General features: G+C 36.0%; 1 protein-coding gene across 2 annotated transcripts in view; it reads right to left on the bottom strand.

Moving 5' to 3' along the window:
- The window catches only part of LOC116573219, a 46553-nt gene that overhangs the window by 4372 nt on the left and 15745 nt on the right, over nt 1-26436 (bottom strand). For both annotated transcript variants that reach the window (XM_032313169.1, XM_032313168.1), the window contains exons 2-7: nt 24115-24190; nt 21675-21806; nt 19049-19172; nt 13059-13119; nt 12905-12951; nt 12432-12507 (exon numbers count right to left, since the gene is read on the bottom strand). In XM_032313169.1, the coding sequence (XP_032169060.1) occupies nt 12432-12507; nt 12905-12951; nt 13059-13119; nt 19049-19172; nt 21675-21806; nt 24115-24190 (516 nt within the window). The remainder of the gene's footprint in view (nt 1-12431; nt 12508-12904; nt 12952-13058; nt 13120-19048; nt 19173-21674; nt 21807-24114; nt 24191-26436) is intronic.

Below are 26436 nucleotides of genomic sequence, written 5' to 3' on the forward strand. Positions count from 1 at the left end.
ACCATAAGGGAGAGGTCATCAGTCAAGCAAAATTTTAGGATGTTCGGATTTCCAACTTTGAGGATGTAAACAGTATCTCCTGTGGCCAAGAAATGATAAAAATTAAGGGCTTTAGGCATAGGCACTCATGAGGAAGGTGAGGTAAAGGGAGAGTGGGAATAATGTTAGACACCAGACCTCCCTAACTCTCCTCTTCCGTATACTTCCTCTGACTACCCACTTCCACTATCTGAAATTACCTTGTTAATGCCTTTCCCCAGTATCATACATCCAATCATTGACTCTTCCATGCAGCAAATACTTGTTAGGTGCCCAAAATGCACCAGGCACCATTCAAACACTTAAAGATAATGGTAATGATCAAATCAGGCAAGTCCCTGCTCAAAGGAGAGGCAGATCATAAACAAGTACATAAATTATATAATTTCTGTTAGTCATAGGCACTTTGTAGGAACTCCAAGGTAGTATAATAGTAACTGGGAGAGGGGGACAATATTAAGACAGGAAAGGCTGACTCTCTGAGGTGATAACATTTGAACAAAGAAATCAGTTATGCAAAGACAGACCATTCCAAGGAGAGAAAATATCAGTGTAAAATTCCCTCATATATGGCCTTGTGAGACTGCACAGAGACTTAAAATCTTCATGAGGAAAGGGACCTAGTCTGTCTTATTCACTGCTGAATTCTCAGTCAAGCAGAGTGCCGTAACACAGTAGGTACTCCATAAATACTTATGGAATGGAAAAGGATGAGTAGTGTGTTCTGTATCATAACACTTAACACTCTGTTATATCTGCTGGCTTTACTCACCTGTCTCCTTGAGGGCAAGGCCTCTTCCCAGCCTCTACAGCTGTTTAGCACTATGCCTGGCATACAGAAATGCTTAACAGAATTCCTGAGCAGTATACCAGAGATGCTAAATAAATACTGTATTTTTATTGGAGAAGATAAAATTAAGTGGAAGGTATTCTCTAGAAAGGCCTCACTGAATTTATGCTAAAGGACACTTAAGATTTTTATACTGTTATAATGTTGTTTAGTTTTAAAAAGTAGAAAAATGACTATTTGAACATGCTATAAAGGCAATCTTTTCAGGGATAGAGGGCAGAGAAGAAGGCAGGAAGAATTATATCTCAGTGTCTATAAATGACCATCACTATACCTTGGGAAAATATTAATATTAATATTGAGTTCAAAAATTATTTTTCTAAATTCTAGTAAAAAGGATACCACTGTTGTTCTGGTACATATACTATCTATTGGGAATAACATTTCCTCAGGTAAAGGCTATAAAGCACATGGAAAAGGCTTCAAATGGAAGAAAAACACGAGAGAAAATTTAATTGAATAGCTCCTGTAAAAAGTAAGAAATGAATATCCAGTAAGTCTTCCTCCCAGGATACTTGAATAAGTACTAAAAAGGAAATCCCTAGCTCACAGGCCTAATTCAATTTTTGGTTAAATTTTATTTAGCCTCTGAACCCTGAGAGATGATAATGCTTTAGTGCATTATAAAACAGATGTGGTCTTTAAAAAACAAATACAAAAGTCATTCTTTTCATGAGCTATTATATAAACTTGCCCAAACACCTATAATTTGAAAAGAAAATGTTCCCTACATAAGTGTGAGATTTTGTATGAAGTTCAGTTGTGAGAAAGATTTGGGGGTCATACGGTAAAAATAAGAGCTGAAGTGACAAGAAAATGGGATTACAGGAATAAAAGCCAAAGACAGTCTTATCAAACGTCTACAACAGGAAGGACGAAGAGGAGACAACTAAGGTGAATGGAGCTATGAGAATATTAGAAGGCAAACCTGGATAGTACTGTGAGCAAAATAAGAAATTTAAAGTATGGGGCGCCTGAGTGACTCAGTGGGTTAAGCCACTGCCTTCGGCTCTGGTCATGATCCCAGGGTCCTAAAATCGAGTCCCACATGGGGGGGGGTCTCTGCTCAGCGGGGAGCCTGCTTTTCCCCCTCTCTCTCTGCCTGCCTCTCTGCCTACTTGTGATCTGTCTGTCAAATAAATAAATAAAATCTTTTAAAAAAATTTAAAGTATATGTAGAGCGTGGTTAATGATGCCAGATATTGCAAAGAAAAACTATAGGATGTGACTAGGTTGTTGCTGACCTCTGACAAGGAAATTTTAATTAAGTGGTGAAAACAAACTGGATACATTTAAGCAGAGAATAAGGTGGTAAAGAAATGGAGGCAGTGATCCTGGACAAGTGTTTTTAAAAAACTGGATAATGTATCAAGAGAATGGAATGGTAGTTTGTACAAGGTGTAGAAATCAATGGAATGCTTCTAGGTATTTTAAAAAATTCTGTATATTTAAGGTATACATTTTGATGTTTTGATATACATATACATTGTGAAATAATTGTTATAATTAAGCCAATTAACATATGCAATACTTCACAAAATGTGTGCTCAAACGTGTGTTAAGAATTTCAAGTAAGTAGGGGCACCTGGGTATTGAAATCAGGATCTGGAAGAGGTACCTACGCTCCTATGTCTACTGAAGCATTATTCCCAATAGATCAGATACGGAAACAACCTAAAAATGTCCATCAACAAGTTAATAGACAAAGAAAATATAGTAAATACACACAATGGAATATTTTTCAGCTTTTTTCCTAAGATCTTATTTTATTCTATTTTATTTATTTTTTTTAAAAGATTTTATTTATTTATTTGACAGACAAATCACAAGTAGACGGAGAGGCAGGCAGAGAGAGAGAGAGAGGGAAGCAGGCTCCCTGCTGAGCAGAGAGCCCGATGCGGGCCTCGATCCCAGGACCCTGAGATCATGACCTGAGCCGAAGGCAGCGGCTTAACCCACTGAGCCACCCAGGCGCCCCTATTTTATTTTATTTTTAAAACATTTTATTTATTTATTTGACAGAGAGCTAGAGAGAGAGCACAAGTAAGCAGAGCAGCAGGGAGAGGGGGAGAGAGAGAAGCAGGCTCTCTGCTGAGCAGGGAGCCCGATACAGGGCTCGATCCCAGGACCCTGGAATCATGACCCAAGCCAAAGGCAGCCACTTAACCAGCTGAGCCACCCAGGTGCCCCTAAGATTTTATTTTTTTGACAGAGATCACAAGTAGGCAGAGAGGCAGGCAGAGAGAGAGGGGGAAGCATGCTCCCCGCTGAGCAGAGAGCCCAACGCAGGGCTCGATCCCAGGACGCTGAGATCATGACCTGAGCTGAAGGCAGAAGCTTAACCCACTGAGCCAACCAGGCGCCCCTCAATCTAATATTTTTTTCATTATACTGTGCAACCTCCCACATTTTCAGAACAGAAACTGAGAAAAATTAGGGGGAAAAAGCCCAAATTCATTGTGCTGCGTATTTTGGTATTGACTTAAATATTCTTGAGATTTGTTTTAGGAGGCAGTTAAGTTGCTTGGAAATAATTTGATCCTCTTACATGTTGCTTTTAAGAATTATTAGGTAAACTAAGAGTAGTGCTCAGTCCAGGGCTAACTATTCCCCACCAGTGAAACAAGACCCTTCTAAGTACTACCCAGTATCCCATCAACTAGTCCGTTTTCCAGTCTGGCTCTGTGTGAAAAACATTCCCTCTAATCTTCTAGTAGTTATAGTTTCCTTATATGCAGGGTGCCTCTCTACTGATCTAGAGACTTCTCTCTCTGTGCAGCTCTCTCCTTTCCAGCACTAGCTGTGTCGGTCTCTCTGATCATTCTTTCTCCTTAACTTAGGGTATCCATCTGGCTCTGCATGACTCCACCTTTCCTGTGCCATGGCCTGGAAACTCTAAGGCAGTAAACTGGAGCAATCCTGGGTCATTAATGTCCATGGTTCACCATTTCTCAGAGATAATTGTCCTTTATCCCTGCTATCCAATTTCTTGAAAATTATCTTTCATATATTTTCTCTTTTTAAGTTGTTTAGTTGTTTGTTAGTTAGGTGGGAGAGTAAATCTGGTTCCTGTTACTCTGTCATGGTTGAAAGCAGAAGGTCTAGTGCTATCATTTTTTTTCCTGCTCTGAAATCTTGGGTCTAAGAACTCTCCTACTTTATGAACTGGACAATAAAAAATTCCTGTCTTTTAATAGTCTTTTGTTTTATTTTAAAATATTTATTTATTTGACAGAGAGAGGAAAAGCACACAAGCGGGGGAGAGGCAGAAGGAGAAGCAGACTTCCCAGTGAGCAGGGAGCCCAATGTAGGACTTGATCCCTGGATCCTGGGATCATGACCTGAGCCGAAGGCAGATGCTTGGCTAACTGAGCCATCCAGGCACCCCTACTTTTATTTTTCAATAATTAGAAGCACAATTAAACTAATAAATTATTTATTTATTTATTTATTTATGTTGAGAGGGAGAGAAAATGGGGGGAGGGGCAAAGAGTGAGGTAGAGGATCTTAGGCAGGCTCCATGCCCAGTGTAGAGCCTGAAGTGGGGCTTGATTCCACAACCCTGAAATTATGACCTGAGCTGAAACCGACTAAGCCACCTAGGTGTCCCTCTTATAAATTCTTAAATATAAATACTTGGCAAAAGTAAGTACCAAGTATGGTGACTACTATGTCCAATTTTACACGAAAATCCCTTTATAATAACACACATAAAAATTCTAACATATAAACATCTAAGCTGTAAACAGTCTTTCATCCTTAAAGTTAATATTGTATAGAGGTATTACATGAGCAAGATGGAGGAATAGGAGCTGCCAATATTCATCTCTCTCCCAAACAACAAAGCAATAACAACCTACAAACTGATAAAAACAGGCTGAGAAAGCTCTGGACCACAATGAGGAAGTGGAAGAAACCTTGTGGAGCTCAGAAAACCAAGCATTATACCTGAATCACCCCTGACCCCAGTTCAGAGCAGCTCAGTGCCAGGAGGGATCCCCTTGGAGGGATTTCACCCCACAGAGGTAAAGGAAAGCTGGAGAAGCCCTGCAAATCTTATCAGTGTAGTTGTTTGTGCACTGTAATGGGAACGTAAATTGGTACAACCATTATAGAAAACAGTATGTTGGTTCCTGGACGAATTAAAAATAGAACTACCATATAATCCAGCAATCCTACTCCTTGGGTATTTACCCAAAGGAATTGAGATCATCATTTTGAAGAGATCTCTGCACTCCCATGTTCACTGCAGCATTATTCACAATATCCAAGATATGAAAACAACCTAAAAGTCTTTCAATGTCTGAATATAAAAAAAAGGTGGCAAACACCACACACACACACACACACACACACACACACACACAGAGTATTACTCGGCCACAAGGAAGAAGGAAATCTTGCTATTTGCAACATGGATGAATCTGAAGGGCATTATGCCAAGTGAAATAAGCCAAGCAGAGAACAACAAATACTTTCTGCAGAATCTAAAAAAACCCCAGCTCATTTCAAAGAATAGAATTGTGGTTGCCAGTAGGGATAGTGGCAGGGGGAACAGGGGAAACACAGTTCAAAGGGTACAAATTGTCAATTTTAAGCAGCATAAGTTCCCAGGATTTAATGTACAGCATGGTGAATAGAGTTAATAATATGGTACTGTAAACTTCAAAGATGTTGAGATCTTAAGCATTCTTACCCCAAAAAAAGAGTTAAGCAAGGTGCTAAATATGTTAATTATTTTAATCTTAGTAATCATTCTAGAATATATACATATATAAAATCACAATGTTGTATACTTTAAATATATACAAGTATTTGAAAAGTATTCCTCAATAAAGTTATATATTAAAATTGTAATATAAAATTAAACAAATATAAAATTGATATAAAAACAAAACAAAATTTATAAATATAAAATTAAAATATAAATATTAAAATTATAATATAAAAGTATTCCTCAATATAGTTATATATTAAAATATTATATAAATATTAAATTTTATAAATTGTTAAAGTCTTGCTGCCCTTGGCTCTAACTTTAGGCTCTGAAGTTACATCTCTACTTGTATGCTTCAAAAATAAACACCTAACATATTTATGTCCCATTTAAAATTTCCCATACTCCCTTCCTACATGCTGGGAATTCATTTCTATAAAAGCAATAATAAGGGTCAATGAAAATTTCGTTCATTGCACTTGGGAGCCAAAGGGCACCTGAAAAATCTATTACTAATTTCTTTTTTAAAAAAATTTTTAAATTTTTTTTATTTTTAGCATAACAGTACTCATTGTTTTTGCACCACACCCAGTGCTCCATGCAATCCATGCCCTCTCCAATACCCACCACCTGGTTCCCCCAACCTCCCACCCCCTGCCCCTTCAAAACCCTCAGATCGTTTTTCAGAGTCCATAGTCTCTCATGGTTCACCTCCCCTTCCAATTTCACTCAACTCCCTTCTCCTCTCCATCTCCCCTTTCTGAGAGAATTTAACTGCCCCATTGCTATGTTAAAGGAGAGCTGGGACTCAGTTATCGCTCTTCTTGGTTTCTCAGTGATTTAAAATGTGAAACACATAACTGAACTCAATACTTGAAACGTGGCAAAACCATATGTATAGTAAAATTATTAACTCCTTTGACTGCGATCTGAAACTTTAAATGCTGACCTTTAAAGTACATTAGTTTTTTAATCAGCTGCATCATACTACATCAAGTAAAATTCCTGCTATTTTCGTCTGAACTACTAAGGCTTCCACATCTTGTCAGTGCAATTTTTTAAAAAAAATCAACAATTGTAGGATTATACTTCTTTCTCCATAAATCTCATCATATTGGTTTCAGCTCAGCAGTTTGTCCTATCAATTTCAATTCTGAAACCTGTTATTACAGTGATTCCCAAATGTGATCTATTAGCAACAGAAATCATTCTGAATGCATTAAAAAAAAACACATAAAAAATTCCTAGGCCCCTCTTCAGACAGTCTGATTCACTAGGTATAGGTGAGCCAAAGAAGTCTACACTTAACAAGCCCCCAAGTAACCCCAAATAGCCATATTTGAGAATCACTGTTCTCTCATACTCATTAATCCAAAATTGAAGACAGCTACTCAAATAAATACACACATATTCACAGCAACACTATTCACAATAGCAAAAAGGCAGAAATGGGGGTGGAGGGATGGGTAAACTAAGTGATGGACATTTAGGAGCACACGTGATGTAATGAGCACTGGGTATTATATAAGACTGATGAATCAATGACCTCTACCTCTAAAACTAATAATACATTATATGTTAATTAATTGAATTAAAAAATAATTATCACAAAAAAAATAAATAAAAAGTGAGGTTTAAAAAAAGGTGGAGCTAAAATTAACAAGTCAGGAAATGACAGGTATTGGCAAGGATGTGGAGAAAGGGGAACCCTCCTGCACTATTGGCAGGAATGCAAGCTGGTGCAGCCACTATAGAAGACAGTATGGAGGCTCCTCAAAAAATTCAAAATAGAGCCACACTACAACCCAGCAATTGCACTACTGGTATTTACCCCAAAGATACAAATGTAGTGATCTGAAGGGGCACCTGCACCCCAATGTTTATAAGTAGCCACATCCACAACAGCCAAACTATGGAAAGAGCCCAGATGTCCACAGAAAGATGAATGGATACATAAGATATAGCATATATATACAACAGAACATTATGCAGCCATCAAAAAACTGAAATCTTGGCATTTGCAACGATGTGGATGGAACTAGAGGATATTAATGCTAAATGAAATAAATCAATCAGAGAAAGACAATTATCATATGATCTCACTGATATATGGAATTTGAGAAACAAGGCAGAGGATCACAGGGGAAGAGAGGAAAAAATGAAACAAGACGAAACCAGAGAGAGAGACAAACCATAAGAGATTCTTAATCTCAGAAAATGAACTGAGGGTTGCTAGAGTGGAGGGGGGTGGGAGGGATTGGGTGGCTGCGTGATGGACATTGGGGAAGGTATATGTTGTGGTAAGCGGTATGTATTGTGTAAGACTGATGAATCACAGACCTGTACCTCTGACACAAATAATACATTATATGTTAACAATAATAAAACATATATATTTTTAAAGGTAGAAACAGCCCAAATGTCAACTAACAGATGAATAAACAGATTGTAGTATATATACAAAGGAACATTACTCAGCCATAAAAGGAAATGAAATACCAAAAAATGCTATACATAGATGAATCTTAAAAACATGGTGCTAAGTGAAAGAAGTCAGATACCAAAGGTCTATTGTATGACTCCATTTACATGAATTATCCAGAAGAGATAAACTCATAGACATAGAACGCAGAATGGCAGCTGCCAGGAGTTGGGGAAGGGGGTTAATGGTAAGCAGATACTTTATGGATATGGGTCTTCTTTTAGGGTAATGAAGATGTTTTTCATTCAATAAAGGTGTTGGTCACAAAACACTTTAAAAGTACTAAATGCCATGCAATCATTCATGTTAAATTGGTTAACTTCATGTTTATGAATCTCAACTCAAAAAAAAAAAAAAAGATAATGTGAGCCAGGTATTTAAGACATCTAGAAGGTTCAGGCACATACCAGGATAGTAACCTGGAGAAAGTAATAGTACAGCATATTCTTCATGTTATGACAAGGCAATGTGCAGATGTATTTTGTTCCAGCACTGAGGAAGAAATAAAATTAACCCACAGCAAATGGGAACAGTTTAGAACACATTAGGAAGCTAAGCAATTTGTTTTTGTAAATATGGTTTTACTGGAACACAGCCTATTTGTTTATGTTGTCTATGGCTGTTTAAGGCTACCATGGCAGATCTGTGATAGATGACATGGCCTGCAAGCCTACAGTATTTACTATCAGGCTCTTTAAGAAACGTTCCTGACTCTTAATAGAATGTACAATCTTTAGGGCCAAGCCAGGTTCACAATGAAGCAAAGACCCAAATGGAAAAGGCAAGGAAAGAGCAACAAGCCCATAGTCATGGTCCCTCTGTGAAGAGTTTCTTAAGTATTCAAAGCTTTATCTTTGAAGGGCAGAGTAGATAGTGATTAGGTGTTTGTGAACCTAATGAGAAATACATCAAGTGAGCACTCAGACCCACAATAATGAGGTATTTAGATGTAATCTAGTTGGCTATAAAAACTTTACTGAAACTTTGGAAGAAAGTTCACACTTTCTCCAAGTCTAAAATTCTCAGTAAATACAAACCTTTGAGAGGGTAGTATATAGAATTTTCTGTGGGCCAGCTGAATTCTGGATAGTTAAATGTAGAAATATCTTCTTTTTATAAGTGACTAATCATAAGGACAATTTTTTGTTTAAGAATTAGCAATTAGCTCAAAGGGAAGCAGAAAACTTTCAGATTTTGCTTTCATCTTCATTCATAAGAAACATCTTCAGAGTCTGAATTTATTCACAGGAATTTCGTAAGAAATTATACTTTCAGACTCTGAATTCAGTTAGTCTCTAAAAGCAAGGATATAAGTAAATAATGTCTACTTTCCCTATTTGGTATATGAAAGACAAAAGTTTTTCAAAGCATTATGAGATCAAAGAATTTTCAGGAAAAAAGGTAAAGGTGGCAGCAAATTCTCTCCAATAAAATTCTCTCTAATCCACACTGCTTTCTCCTGATACAGATGTGCAGTTACAGTGCTGGGTTAAGGAGAGGGATGGACTACAAACAGGAAGGGACTTTGGATCTTTATTTCAATTTTAGAGCTTACAAAGTCTTCCCAAAAGTAACTTTCTCTTGCATGGGTTCAGTCTGGGCACTGCTTAACATCTCGTTTTCTTTCTTTCTTTTTTTTTTTTTTTAAGAAATTTTTAAAAAAGATTTTATTTATTTAAGAGAGAATTAGAGAAAGAGAGACAGAATGCATGAGAGGGGAGAGGGTCAGAGGGAGAAGCAGCCTCCCCACCAAGCAGGGAGCCTGATGTGGGACTCGATCCTGGGACTCCAGGATCATGACCAGAGTTGAAGGCAGTTGCTTAACCAACTGAGCCACCAAGGTTTCCACATCTCTTGGTTTTTTTTTTTTTTTTTTTTTTTTTTTTTTTAATTGCAACCAGTAGTCTCTGGCTTAAATTTATGTTATCCTAAAATCTTAAGGGCCAAGGATCTGGGAAGTAGGTCCTGGTCAGTTGGTGTTTTTCTAAAATGGCAATGTTGCTGAGCCTTGTATTTGCAGATAATCTGCAAAGGACTTAAAAGCGCAGAAAGCAGATATTATTACTTAAATTCTGGAATAGTTAGGGTATCACATTTGTTGTGTGGTCATAGTAATGAGCAAACACATCCTACAGTTTCCTATTGATTTTCATCCTCTTTCCATTTCTTGCCAAATTTCTCTAATGAGTAGGCTCTAAATGCCCATTTTCTTACCTTTGCATTTTCTCTCCAGTTAATTTTCTTTAATCTGTCTAGTTTAACAAACATCAGCAGTAAATCAGTGTTAAATAATTTTAATTCATAGCTAAACTTAACATAGTTTGACTATGATACTTATCAGCTCAGGAAGGGAAGCTGTTGAAAATTCTCCAAATTGGGAATTACCATACTGGCAGAATGGAAAGTCAACAGAATGAATGAATCTAGGCTCCTGGTAAGGACGCTGAAGATGGCTGACAACAGGGTCCAAGCTGGGTAGGGTCAAATGTCAAACCTAATCACATGGATTGCTCTCTGTCTTCCTTCAGGGCTTTAGTCACACATCACCGTTTTAGTGAGGCTTTCCTTGGTGATCCTTCTAAATCTCAACCTTCCCCATCATCTCAACATCCTCTATTCCCCTTTCCAGGTTTACTGTCTTCCACAGTAATTAATTCTGAATCACAAGCTACATATTTTACTTATTTAAATTGTTTATTGTTTGCCTCCAACTAGAATGTAAGCTCTATATTTTAGTCTGTTCTGTTAGCTGCTATATCACCAGCATCTAGAATGGTGCCTAGAATATATCAGATTATTTGATAAACATTTATTGAATTACTAAATTTCACTCTCAAAGTGAATAAACAAGCAAGCTGTATCCTGGCCCATCTTAAATTTTTTTGTCTGAGTAACTTGCTTGATGCAGTATTTTTTTAAAAAAGATTTTATTTATTTGAGACAAAGAGAGAGAGAAAGAACATGAGCTGGGGTGGAAGAGGCAGAGGAAGTGGGAAAAGCAGACTCCCCACTAAGCATGAAGCCTGATACAGGACTCGATCCTGGGAGCCCAAGATCATGACCTGAGCCGAAGACAGATGCTTAACCAACTGAGCCACACAGGTGTCCCTGCTTGACGTTTTTTTTTGTTTGTTTGTTTTAAGTAGACTCTGCCCAATGTGGGGCCTAAACTCATGACCCCAAGATCAAGCCCAGAGCTGAGATCAAAAGTCAGATGCTTATCGACTGCCACCCACGTGTTCTGCTTGATGTAGTTTTTAAATAAAGTGGGCACAGGATTTCTTGCCAAAGAAAAAATGCTCCTCTATGACGATACATAGTCTTAGTATCACAAATCAGTATACATCTCAAGAAGCAACTGCATATTACTATTAAAATAAACTGCTATTTCTATTTTTTCTAAGAGTCCCTTCTTTATTTATTTGAGAGAGAGAGCGAGAGTGTGAGCGCACATTAGGCAGGGAGGGGCAGAGGAAGAAGAAGAGAGAAACCAGCAGACTCCACACTCAGCACCGAGCCCCACATGAAGCTCTATCTCATGACCCTGAGATCACGATCCAGCTGAAACTAAGAGTTGGGCTCTGGTGTCCCTGAGTTGCTATTTCTAAAAGGCAATCTCAAACTATTATAATAGAGGATGATCAAAAGTTCTGTCAAGGAAGTCAAATCATTTACTTACTAAAGGGTACATATTTCAGTTTACTCAGGTTGGCAGTCCACGAATTACTTAGTCAATTTATATGATTTAGCACACTGGCTCCCAATTATGAGGAGATTTAAAAATCAAGTTTCTGACATTTCTCTCCCTAAACATCACACCAAACCTACTAAATTAGCAGCTTATATGGGGAGCCCTAGGAATCTGTCTTTTTAAAACATATTCCACCTATATCTACTATATTGTCAAATCAAAAACTACCATTTTAGGAGAGCCATCTCAATGTGCCTCTGATATGGTAAAGGTGACTGACTGATAATACCTGTATACTTAAAGCTTTTCCAGTTCAAAATAATTTCATCCATGCCCTATGATGCTAAATTTAGGAGATGACGCAGTCTAAATTTTTTGACAGGGTAACAATAGTGGATTTTAATTAACTGTGATCAACATTCTTTAAAAGTTTCCTAAAACTTCTGAATATATTTAACACAAAAATCAGTTACAGCCAGCAGAGTGTTCTAATGATATATATATATTAGTTTTCTTTTGGTTTTTATATTTAACAGTATGAATTATAACAAAGGTTTTTAATTTAAGAAACCTACAAAGGATAAGAAAGAAATCTACTAAAGGAATAAGATCCTTGGATACGATACAACTCACAGTCCAGTTTAAAATTTACCTTCTCATGGGTCGAGTTTTGAGATCCTTTAAGTACACACATCCATCTATTCGATGACCACGGGCCTCACCAAAAGCTAAGAATAATCAATGAAGGATTAATGTTGGTCAAATAAAATTAATGAGGTAAATTTTGTGACAAGATCCTTGGATTTTGTTCACCAACTAATAGATTATATAATAAAATGATTTATTGTGGTAGCAGTGATGAGATCCTAAAAATTTTTATTTTATATAAAAACATCACAACCTTAATTTTTAATGTTCTCGTGTTTTCTTTTTTCATTTTTAAAAATAAATGGCTATATGAAAAATCTAGTTAAAAATGTATTAAGTTGAAAAGGTATTAACAGAAAGGCAATAACTAAATAAAGAAGAAATAAATCATTATTTTCTATATTTTAATTCATTTAAATGGCACTAGATATTTTCATAACATTGGTCCTTGCTTTTAGCTAAACTTTCTAAAAATACCTTGAATTGCTGTATCTGGATCCCAGCCTTCAACATCGATAAGGTACCTGAATTAAAAATATCATTTTAATTTTACAATATAGGTAAGGCTGAACTTTAAAATTTTCTTCTCAAGAAGACAGACTTGAAAATTTAGCACCTCTATCATTCTTACCTACATATAAGGTATCCTGTTCTGTTAATTCCATTGGTACAATGAACTCCAATGAGTTTATCTATAAAATGTGAAGAAATATTAAAAAGTATGAAAAAATTTAAAATGAGAAAAGTATGACATGTTTTATAAGTAATTTATAATTTTTATAAAAATTCTACCACTAGAATTCTTAGTCATTAAATTTAAATCTAGTATGTTAAAAGGACACTATCAAAGATACAGAAAAGAAACAGGTTTTCTATGTTGACCCTACTGTATCAAAAGGTGAATTTTTAAGGATGACCATACGAAGGACAAAGTTTGTGTCATGATCATTAATAATATGCTTCAAACATTATTCAGAAAGAAATAATTTAAAACTTACTTCTTTGATCTTAATTGCCTCTGCATTCAGTGAAATGTACTAATACTTTCTGGTTAATATAAACACCTATGACAACATTTCTCCTTTAAGGCACAGTTGAAGAATTAGAAGTAAGAGGAATCTACTGATCTTTGTGGATGGGCCAGGAACCTTTTTTTGCATGGTGGAAATGACCTAGCTTAAAAAATTTCCCTATAGTGAGGTTAAAGTTTGAATACTTCCTTAGAGAAGATGGATTTTGAGAGCCATATTCATCTTCCGGGTATCAATTCTGAGGAAATTTTTCAGTAAGATTCATGCTCTAGATGTTTTCTCTTTACTTGTATTCATTCACCTTTCCTAGCCTGCCAATTGCCAGAACTTCTCAAAAGAGCTGATTTGGCACCTTTCTTCAGGACCATGTGTGAAGAAAGATTCAGGAAGCATTCATTTAGTGTTTGTTAGGACATTTTTTTCAACTGGCACTGAATTTTCAATTGGCACCCACATATCCAAGTCTTCAAATTATTTTCAAATACTATAAATTTTGGGGTGAACATATTTAAAATCAATTTATGGTAAGAAATTTTACAAACCTATTTTCATTATTTTGTGGTCTGAATGAAATGGAATTCATTTTTGTAAAAATAACAGAACTGATTTATGGCCCTTTTATATGGAGAATGATCATTATCTGAAATATTTTTCTCAATATGTACATATTTTTTTCAAACATCTCCATGTGGCTTTATACACACACAGACACACACATACACAAGGGTGAGGTTTTCATTTGAGCAATGATAGCTCAGGTAATTCCAGCTGAATCTATCTGGCACCTCAATGAGTTCGGAGTCTAGTATGGGAAGAGCCATAAGTAAACAAAGCATTTGCCATAATACATGATGAATGCATACCAACGTGTTATGTGAGTACATAAGAAAGAGCCCTTAAATTTGCACTGGGACAGAGGTTTCAGAGGTAGAAGAAACACTGAGATAATCCTGAGAAATGAGAGGAAGTTCACCAAGAACAAGATGGAAAACATTTCAATAAAGGAGTTGAGTGTACAAACACTAGGAGGGTAGATAGCACTTGTGTGGGAAATAGACATGTGAGACATATGGGAAACAAATATAAGAGGCTTTTAGAGGGGCACCTGACTGGCTCAGTCAGAAAAGTGTGCAACTCTTGATTTCGGGGTCATGAGCACAAGCCCCATGCTGTGCAGCAATTACTGAAAAAATAAATAAAATTATATAAAAAAGAGGTTTTTAGAAAGGACGCCAAGAATCAAGTAATGAAGCATCATGTTAAGGAATCTGGTGCTTATTAGATGGGATACCACTGAAGGATTTTAAGCAAGAAAATGACATAATCAGATGTGCATTTTATTTTATTTCTTTTATTTATTCATTTGAGAGAGATACAGAGAGAAAGATCACAGGGAGGAAGGCTGCAGAGGAAGAGGGAGAAGCAGGCTGCCGCATGAGCAGGGAACCCAATGCGGGCCTCAATCCCAGGACCTCAAGATCATGACCTTAGCTGAAGGCAGCTGCTTAACCGAGCCACCCATGTGCCCCAGATACGCATTTTAGACAGATAAATTTGTGGAAGTCTGGAGGAATGACTGGTGGAAGGAGAGACAAGAAATCTATGCAGGAGACCATCAAAATAACCCAGATCAGAGAGGGCAAGAGTAGATCTGGGGAGGCAGGGGCAGGAGAAGGAAGACTAAGAGTTCAGTTTTTGATGTGTTCAGTTTATTGGTGCCAGATAAACCCTAAACACTGACATGGAGTTCAGGAGAAAGGTTTGTGCTAGAGATACAGATTTAGGGGGCCAAAGTTAAAAATAGGAAAAGATGAGACAAAGTGAAGTGAAAAGACTTTTTTTTTTTTTTTTTAACCAAACCATTGTATTGAGGGATTAGGGAAGGAGTGGAAGGACTGGGAGGACAATGAGATCTGACATCCAGGATCTCCCCAGCTTTGCAGTTGCCAAAAGCAGGACAGATTCTTAAGAAGAGTAGGCATCAAGGATTTGAGCAGGACAAAAGGCAGAGAGGAAGCAGGGGAGGGGGATTATTAGTAAAGAAAAGAAAACTTTAAAAAAATATATTAGCTAGAAAACTGAAAAACACCTAGGTAGGAAAAAATTGAGGAAAACAATATCATAGAAGCCAAAAGGAAAATTTTAAGGAAGGAATGAACAGCAGAGGTTAAGCTTAAAGAAATTTAAGCAAGATAGGGATAGAAAACTATTCTTTGAATTTCTACAATCTTCCAATTGAAATGTAATTAGAGAGCTGTAGAAATCAGATTATGGGTGGTCAGTAAGAATCTCTTTAGTGAACAGTAATGGAATGGGCACAATGAACAGGGACAACTCTTCCAAAAGTGTAATCAGCAGAGGAGGGAAACAGAGCATGAAAGAAAGAATTAAGGTTGCAAGAGGGAAAAGAGAGGATTATTTTAAGACATAGGAGAGACCCATGCTTGTTTATATGTTGGTATTACAGAGTTGAGAATAAATAAAGAAAATGTCCTGAAGAAGGCAGGATTGGAGGAGAGGTAGAGGTCTGGTCTGCTTCTCTTAGGAAAGCAGAAGAAAGGAAGAATATGCGAGTATGGATACAGGTGAAAGTAAGAAAGAGACCTCTGTTTTTCTTGAGAAGTGGGGAGCTATGCTATATGAGCTGAGGAAGGAATGTGTTGTAGGCAAGATTCGGAAGCAGATGAGTGAATTGGTTGGGGATAGGGAGAGGAATGCCAACCAGCAGTAAGAACCCAACTGAAACTCTTAACCAACAACCCACGGTGGCACCCAGACAACACTGTGGAGGTATTCTCTCTAACATGCAAGAGAAGAGAAGGAGGACTATTCGATTAAACTAGGAATGAGTATTTTTGCATTAGAATTTAGAAAGTATTTCTTAAAGATCTGCTAGTGACTAACTCTTGGAATAAAGATAAAAAAGGGATATGTGTTGTTAAAAAGGAGAGAGCAGGCCCAAGCTGGAATCACTTAACTAAAACCCACCAAGACTTAATACCTAACCTAAGTGTAACTTCAGCTTCTCTCAGAAATGTGACTTTTAACCAGCCAACTTGGAATTTCCTGGGCAGCACAAGGAGATAATCTAATAGACCCTTTGTGTTCCCCATAGGAGGGTGGCCTTAACCTAAAACAATGTGTTCTTTATCAATAATTTCCTCTCTGCCTTTAAAAATCTTTTCTTTTCTGGATGGAGCTCCTTTTTATTTGCTAGATGGGAATGCTGCCCATTTCATGAATCATTGAATAAAACCAATTTGATCTTTAATTTACTCAGTTGAATTTTTGTTATGTAATAGTATCTTTTCAGTCTATATAGGAAGTTGTCTTTTTACAGATTTTTTTTTCTCCACTTGGTTTTTAAAATCAAGAACTTAAGATCATATCCATGTTCTAGTACCCAACGCATCACAAACTTTCGGTATCATAGACTAAAATCTAACTTTATTCTGCTCAGTAGTATCTAGTAGGAACAATGTTATGATTCACTAAGTCTGTTTTCCTAAGATAAACAGTTTAACTAACAGCAATTAGCCTCTCTCCCCTCTGCCTAGTCTTTGGGGGAAAATAAGCTTATGAAGCTATTTTTTGATTTCCTGGGACAGATACAATAAAAAGTAAAACCTGTAGATTCAGAATAAGGCTGCTGTGGGCAGCTGGCATTGTAACCACTTCAATCACCCTGAAACCATGATACCAATTCTACTTCTCAGACTCTAACTGAACAGTTGGTTAAAGAGGAGCCATTAGCAATACATCAGAAATAAGCCACTTTCCAAGAAGTCGGCCTTGTCACCTGAAATTCTTCCCTAAGTCCAGGAAACTAGGCAGGCAGTACCAATCTCATCCTTTTCTTTCTGTTCATTTACCCCCAAAATGGGTTCCTTGTCCTTTTTATATTTCTGGGTATAAAAAAATTGTTTAATTCAGGAGACTGATGCAGGAAAGTAAAGGAAAATTGATTTTTATTGTAATTACTTAGCTCAGGTACAGGAAAAGGACAATGAGAAGAGAGAAGTTAAGAAAACTAAAAGGGAAAACAGAATTGATTTTGTCAGCCAGGGAGGGTAAGAGCCATAACAAAAAACCCTGGAAGACTAATAGGCAGGGAGAGAAAGGAAGGCGTCCAGAGATCATCAGATCTAGTGAGAGTAAGAGAATGAGAAATCTGAAGAGTGTAGATGTCATCAGAGAAATCTATTCTATAGACATACTATCCATAAGCAGTATTTATTAGCCACTGGGACTAGTCCTAGGTACAGTCTAGTTTACAAATGTTTAAGTTTAGTAGCTCTTATAACCCAAACAGGAAATCACTAGAGTGAAGATGTTCATGTGGTCAGATCACCTCAGATCACCTCTGAGGTCTTCCAGTCTAAGGGAAGCCTCTACCAGAGGTAAAGGTAAGTCCTTGACCACTAAGCATTAAGAACACCTGGATAACACTTTGTTTTTTAAAGCAGCCTTTTAAAACTATAAAATACATGTCCATTATAAAAAACACCTAAAACATAGGAAGTACAAATATGAAGACAAAAATCACAATCAGATATCACTATTAACACTGTGATGTTTATCTGAGTGTTTACTCATATTTATTATTTATAAATATAATTATGTAGTGACACTGTCATTTAAAAATACCTCACAAGCATTTTGCCAAATCACTGAATACTTCTCTTTTACTTGGTTTTTAACAACTGCCTATTATTCTATATGTATGTAAATGCTATAATTTTAATCAACTTCATGTTTCGTGATCCTTTAGGGTCCTTCCAAGATAACAATATTTTAAATATATCAGTGAATATTCTGGTTCACATGTTTATATAGACTTCTATTTATAGATTAAATTTATTATTCTGTTACTTATAATTCTATTATTTATTATTAAATTTATTTATCCTCCAAAATACATTCATGGAGTTAAAAGGTTTACATAAGACTTTATCTTTCTTTTCGGTATGAAGCCAAACTGTACATCAAAAAGACTAAGATGTACCTTCCTTTATGCTACACATTTTTTTTAAGGTTATTTATTTATTTATTTGACAGAGAGAGACACAGTGGGAGAGAGAACAGAAGCAGGGGAAATAGGAGAGGGAGAAGCAGGCTTGCCACTGGGCAAGGTGTCTGATATGGGACTTGATCCTAGAACCCTGAGATCTTAACCTGAGCTGAAGGCAGACATTTAATGACTAGCCACCTTAGCGCCCTGATGCTACATATTCTTTCAAAAGTTATTTCTAAGTCAACTTTAAAATACTGAGTTATATTTTTGTCTGCCCTGGGCTGTCAGCATTTAAGAAATGCTGTAGGAAATCCATCTGTAAAGCAAAGAACCATCCCTCAATGTACCTTTTCTGTATGCTTTACTTTCTTCAAGCCAAGTTTTTTTTAAGTGAGAGGCATGCATAGATTATAACCTAAAGAAAATCTTTGATAATGTCCTTTTAACTAGAAGTATTTAAGTGAAATATGTATATTATATCATCTTTAAGTGATCTACAATAATTAGATTAAATATTAAAATAATATTTGTTAATTAAATAGAAACATTTTGATTACATTAAAAGTTATTAATTACCATTTTCTGCATTTTCCCACAGGAACTTTCTGACCCACTTTTTGAACTGCAGAATAGTAGCATTGTCAGGGACTTCGAGTCCAACAGTATAAAGTTTTTTATAATGAATGCTTTTAGGTAAATCCTAGAAACAAAGGAAAATAGAATGCAACAATTATGTCATTAAAAAAACATATTCTTCAACCTAATGAAACTTACCATCCAGTATTTTTTAGATCAGGTACAATGATTATACTGAAGGCACACTTCAGATCAATTTGTGCAGAACTCTTTTGTTTTTTATTAAAGATTTTATTTATTTATTCTCAGAGAGAAAGAAAGAGACAGTGAGCATTGTGTAGAAGTGGAGGCAGGGGCAGAGGGAGAAAGAGACTCTCAAGTAGTCTCCCTGCTAAGCATGGAGCCTGACATAGGACTTAAGCTCATGACCCTGAGATCTAAATCAAGAGTCAGATGCTCAACGGACTGAGCCATCTATGTGCCCCTATTTGTGTGGAACACTTTTGTAGTCTACATAAAAAGAGGCTATAAAATAAGCCTAATTCCTAGAGGCCAATGATAAGGATTCAAGTGATGAAGCAGGCAGAGTGTCAACCTAATATACTAGGTGCTCCAGGGGCACCTAGGTGGCTCAGATAGTTAGGCATCTGCCTTTGGCTCACTTCATGATCTCCAGGTCCTGGGACTGAGCCCCACATTGGGCTCCCTGCTCAGTGGGGAGTCTGCTTCTTCCTCTCCCTCTGCTTCTCCCCCTGCATGTGCTCTCTCTTTCAAATGAATAAATAAAAGATCTTAAAAAAGATAAAGTGTCAACTCCATACTTGGTGTTACAATTCTAGGTATCAGCTTAGGTTATGTAGAAGGTCTATTTTAGTATTTTCCTGACTCATTTTTAAGTTTGCAAGGGAGTCTAAAGTCTAAAGGGTGCCCGGGTGGCTCAGTGGGTTAGGCCGCTGCCTTCAGCTTGGATCATGATCTCAGGGTCCTGGGATCGAGTCCCACATCGGGCTCTCTGCTCAGCGGGGAGCCTGTTTACCTCTCTCTCTCTCTGCCTGCCTCTCTGCCTACTTGTGATCTCTGTCTGTCAAATAAATAAATAAAATCTTTAAAAAAATATAAATAAAGTGGAGACCCTAAAAAGGGAAGGGCTAATTTAATCATTTAAGTAAAATCAATTCATCAATTAAGTAAAATCAATTCATCAACTAACAATATTCATTTAAAGAATATCAAGGTGATGAGTATAAATGCTTATGGTCAGATCCTAGAAGGTAATAGTTTTGGAAAAATAAGAATAATGACCTCTGAACAGTTATATGCCAAAAAAATATGCGTAACAGTCCAGCAGAAGCTGTAAATGTTAGGCCTTGAAGAATAGGTAGAGTTTTGGACAGGGAGAGAGAGGAAAAAATTCCAAGTTTCTGGGATGACTTAAGAAGCAGAATCAAGAATGTTCATGATATAGTGAAGAGATGGTTTGTTGTGAAACAGAGAAGAGCCTGATGAGAAGGGGGTGAGATTAAATTGGGCCTTGAAAAACAGAGAGAGGAGTTTAGATGTGATACATTCAAACAGTGGGGAGGGCAGAGAGACCTGATTTTTTTTTTTTTTTTTTTTTTAGGAAGGACCTGGAATGGGCATGAAAATTATGTTTAGGCACAACTAGTCAAAGATATATAAAAAAGGCTAGCTGTTGAATAATAAGGTAAAAGATCTGGAGAAAATGAGACACATTTTAGAAGGAAAAAATCTACAGGGTTTGAAGACAGAGGACTCAAATGATTTGAACCCAGTACGCTCAGTAATGGTGCCTTCAGGTGAAACAGGGCAGCTGAAGAGATTGCATATTTGTATTTTGGGGAAGGAGTGGTATGGAAGTAAAGAAATGATGGTGTGTTACATGTACGTTGAAGATATCAAAGACTATATGTCACCTAATCAGGGCAGGAATGACAGATGACATCTTTGATGGCACCAATCCAATCGAATAGCAAGGCTCAAAAGTTATTTTCCTCTATAACAAAGTTTTAAAATTCTCTTGCTCTCCACAGCCCTTAGCTAAGTCATGTCACTAAGACTTGGGACAGGGAGGGGAGCACTGGAGGATGATGAGGCCTAGTGGATCCTAATCTCCTGCTTCAGCAAGCACAATTCCCTGTTTATCTGCTTTTTATAACAGGCTTTAGATCAAGATTTAATTGAAATGATTTTGCTGCAAAAATTAGTTCAAAAAACACTGTTGTACAATAATACGTATCTCGCGTTTTTCTTCCATCTTTTTTCTGTTGCTTTCTTTTCCACCATGCTACTCTTTCCCTCGGTTTCCTTGTTCCCTTTTGTGCTTTTCCTTTTTTATTTCTATGTACACTCAATTTACTCTATATATTTGTTCTCTTAGAAGAAAAATATTCCATTTTTTTCCTCTCTGCATAATCCATGATTTTAGGAAAAAAAGGTACTATATGATTATGTGAAGGATTAAGAAGATCTCTAAAAAATTCCACATGGGAAATTCTGAAATTTGTATTAAAATAAGCATAGAGTTGCTTTCTTTAAAATGCAATATTAAAAAATCTTTTCCATTTCAAGATGTATCTATGATAACAAAACACATTTGTAACTTTACCTTAACTTCATAATATCTTGTGGTGTATGTCAGATCGATAATTAATCCAAGTTCCACATTTAGTGCTTTTATTGCACTTATCAAATCTTTTGGTGTAAACTTCTGGGTTGGAGTAAGTCTCTGATTAACTGCCTATAATGAAAAATGAACAGTAAGGTTATGAAATACAGATAAAATATACCTAACATAAAATAAACAAGGAAGAGAAAAAACATAAGAAGACAAAAAGAATCAGTGAAAACTGTGATAGCTTTAAGAACACTGGCAAATCTCATAATGAACGTGAGCTGTGAGAAGAGCCTAAACATATTTACATCATCTGCTTCAGTGATTTTATATATGTCCTTGTCACCAAGGACTCAGAACAATTTAAAAAGGGACTATCCTGCTTGGATCCACTGGAGTTTTCTTACACCAAATTCAGTTTAAAATAAAGTTACTAACCATGAGTGAAAAATAGTTTTGTAGTAGAGTTCTCATTTGAACTGAGGCTTTGAAAAGTTAAATTACTTGCCTAACATCAAAGGCTAGATGGCAGTTAAGAATTTAACCCAGAAATTTTTACTTTTATCCAGCTCATGATACCAGTCTGACTCATTTGATTAAATGTTCACTTTTCTACCAGATATGAAGGTTCTTAGTTTCCATATTTATATAAAGTAGAGTGAGAATTAGTTTTGGTCACCATTTACAGATGTTACCAGCATTCTTCTGGTGTATTTGTTATTGCTCTCAGTGGTATGTGCTGATGGTATAACAGATTTGATTTTTTTATTATATGATTAAGAAGAAAAAAATCAGTTAAAATAAGGCACTACAAAGCCGAATATAAGTAAGTTTTAAAAAGTTTAAGTTAAAAAAATTAATTCAACTTGGGAATAAAAAGAAATGAACTGTATGCTACATGAATGAATCTTTAAACATGCTAAATGAAACTAGCTAGTCACAAAAGGTGACAGACTTTATGATTCTATTAAATGAAATGTCCAGAAGAGGTAAACCTACACAGAAAGTAGATTAATGGCTGCCAGGGGGCGGGGGAGGGGAAGTGGGGAGTCGCTACTAATGAGTACAGGGTTTCTTTTTGAGGGGATGAAAATGATCTGAAATTAGTGTCATTGATTACACAACTCTATGACTATATTAAAAACCACTAAGTTAGATACTTTAAAAAGGTGAATTTTATGGTACGTGTATTAAAGTATTAATTATATTAAATATATTTAAAAAGTAACTTAAAATTACTTCTCAATATATTAAAAAAGTAACTAAAAGTCCTGTGAAAGGGAAAAATCTGAGTTAAATTAGGAGGCCAGTATAAAACATTCTGAACTGTGTGCTCACACATTCCGAATGTCAGAGCAAGTAGGAGAAACTAAAGCTGCCACAGATCTGAGGCCATGTAAAATATGGCATGGGTTTCAAGTATCTTTTGATTTTTTTAGGAAATTCTATGCAAAGGATTTCACAAATTAGTAAAGGAATGCTGATTTTTTTCGTGGGGGGGGTTACTCGAAAGTTATCCATCTTTATTTTTGGATTATAACTTTTAAGTAGATCAAAATATAAAAAGCAAAAATAACATTAGGGGGGTGCCTGGGTGGCTTAGTGGGTTAAAGCCTCTGCCTTCGGCTCAGGTCATGATCTCAGGGTCCTGGGATTGAGTCCCGCATCGGGCTCTCTGCTCAGTGGGGAGCCTGCTTCCTCCTCTCTCTCTGCCTGCCTCTCTGCCTACCTGTGATTTCTGTCTGTCAAATAAATAAATAAAATCTTTAAAAAAAAATAACATGAGGATTCAAGATATTTTCTCTCAAAAAGGTATTGAATCTTGTTAAATGCTTTCAATAAAGCAAGTTGAACCCTTAAAAATTTAATTCAACTTGGCAACAGAAAGAAATGAGGTATGATACACACTAACATGGGTAAGCCTTGAAAACATTATGCTAAAGAAGCTAGTCACAGATATTATCATTCCATCCACAGGAAATGTCCAGAACAGTCAAATCTATGAAGACAGAAAGGAGACTAGTGGTTGTCAAGGGGGGAAGGGGGTGGGAATGAGGGAGAAAGGGAAGGGACTGCTACTATGCATTTGGGAGGAAGTAAGGGTGATGAAAATGTTTGAAACTTGTAGTGACAGCTGCCCAACTCCATGAACATATTAAAAACCACTGTGTACTTTAAATAGGTGAATATCAATAGGTGAATTACATACCAGTAAAGCCGTTATTAAAAAATTAGTCCAAAACTACTCCCTTACACTAGCATGAACAACTGATAATTACATGTATGAAAAATTAACTGTTCCTTCCATAATGTCAAACATTTGCTGGAAATCTCACATATTTTTATTAAAAAAAAAAAGCATAACATTAAGTAAACATGGATCACATTAGTCCCAATTCTCCTTATAAGATAGATGAGGAAATAATATACATACTCCTTTTAAAGGAACTTTAAAAGCAATAAATCGTGTTCCAGGTAGAGGATGTCCAATTGGCGTCACAGTCCTCCACCTGCAATGAAAATAAACAACTAAATTATAATACAAATATTTTAATGACTCAAGATGGTAAATAAAGAGACTATTTTTTTAAATAAATAGAGCTTCACTTGTTGGTTAGTTGCTTTTTGAGTGTTATCATGCATGAATTTTAATTTACTGCTTCCTTCCTAAAAAAAACACAATAACAGTGGAAGGTTTTACATAGGTATGGCACTTCTACAGTAAATAAGGCAGCATTCATTCCTGATAAACTTCCAATGCCCCAAATGATATTGTCTTTGTTTTTCTTGGGCAACAGTAAGAGAAGGAAAATAGTTTGTGAATTTTGCATCACTGTCACTGATTATATATTAAATAAAAAGCGGTAAAAGGTATTAAATGTGGGAATAATAAAAGCAAAATATGAAAACCTACAGTGTTTTTTTAAAAAGAATTTTATTTATTTATTAGACAGAGGGATAGAGATAGAATGCACAAGTAGACATAGATTTATCTATGATGACTTTTTATGAATAACAAAGAGAAATTTGGTATTAAAAATAACTCCTAGTCATATAATTATTCCCAAGTTATTTTTGATAAATCCCAATTATAACACACGAAGATTTCTTAAAATGAGGATTTTAATTCCCTGCTTACTTCTCCAGCTTCATTTCTGTACCATCCTTTCCTTCCCCAGGCTCTGGCTGCACACTGTTTCCTTTCCTTAGTCCTTGCAATGTTCCATACTATTCCTTCTCCCATTTCACTCCTTTAGTCATCCTCAGCTTGCAGCTCCAGTATTAGTTCTCACGAACGTCTCTGTTATCACCCATTCCCATTAGACATACCCTTCACCTTCCTTCCTGGCATTTAACAGTTTGTAACTATACACATGATTATGTGAAGGTTTTGGGTGGGGGGGGCAAATCATGGTTTCTGTATTCATCATAAACTGTGAGATTGACCATGTCTGTCTTTCCTCACAGTACAATGCCTGCCACACCAGATACTCCATAAATATTAAATAAATGTTGAATAAGTTTGGTTTCATAAAATCACTATTTAACGTACTGATTATACATAATTAACAGCTGACTTGTCATTAAGAATAATGAAGGTCAGAGGTAAAAGGATGACATTCAAATGTGGAAAAAAAATATATAGCCAAGCAAGAATTCTGTATCATTCTATATCCAGCAAAACTATCCTTCAAAAAAGGAGTGATACCATGTTCTAGTCCTTTGCTTTATAAGAACAGAAACTTGATTCTGATAATTTACTTGAAGTTGAAAAATATAGTTTTTCAAGTTCTTAAATACAACCCAAATGCTACCATAATCCAATAACAAAGCAATGATGTTGGACTAGGTTCCTTTCTCTTTAAAAATTAGAAAATGATTTCTAGCATAGTAAAAGGCTTTACTTACAAATAAAAAGGCCTCATTTTTACCTTTAAATAACTCATTAGCTCTTAGATTTTTGCTTGTGACTTTTTTAAAAGATCATTTCTTTGATGGAATTCTTCACTTGTGGAATAAGATGCCCTTGAATACTTATGATATTTATCCTTTCCTCAACAGCACATCTAATTCTACTATTATGAATGGCATTCAATTATACTACAATAATTCCATAAATATGTTCATCTTTGTTTTGATATCCAGTTGGAAGCTGTACTTTTTGTACTAACAATACAAAGGAACCATATGGAAGCAATATGGGACCATCTGCTAATATTGCCAACATTATTACATATATTACTATAACATTCACTTTTTTCAATCCATTTATTTCCATAACTAATGCTTCCATAATGACATAAATGATGGTATCTAAACAAACTAGGACTTCATTTAAATTATCTATTCAGCTACTTTTTTTTTTTTTTTTTTTTTTTAAGAAAAGTAAGTGAATCTATATACATTCCCAAGATTTGCTTCTGGAATGCAGTACTTTTGGGGTTCTGGTTTTCAGACAGATAAAATTTTATTACACTCCAAGAGAAGATAGAAATCTTTAGAGTACTCTACACAAATCCAAAAAAACTTGTTTACAGAATTATTGGCCACAATGTAGGATAAAAGCCAATTACGACTGCAAAATTAAACAAAGAAATAAAAGGTAGAGACTATGGAGAAAACCTATAATGTTCTGACTGCTACCAACAGATCAGTAAGTTGTTGAGCTATCAATCATGCCAGCCATGTGAATGGATAAAAATACTAATTTAGGATTAATAAAAGCAGGAACAGAAAAAGGCTATAGACAATGTTT

This window comes from Mustela erminea, chromosome 14, assembly GCF_009829155.1.
Source record: "Mustela erminea isolate mMusErm1 chromosome 14, mMusErm1.Pri, whole genome shotgun sequence".
Classification (NCBI taxonomy): Eukaryota; Metazoa; Chordata; class Mammalia; order Carnivora; family Mustelidae; genus Mustela; species Mustela erminea.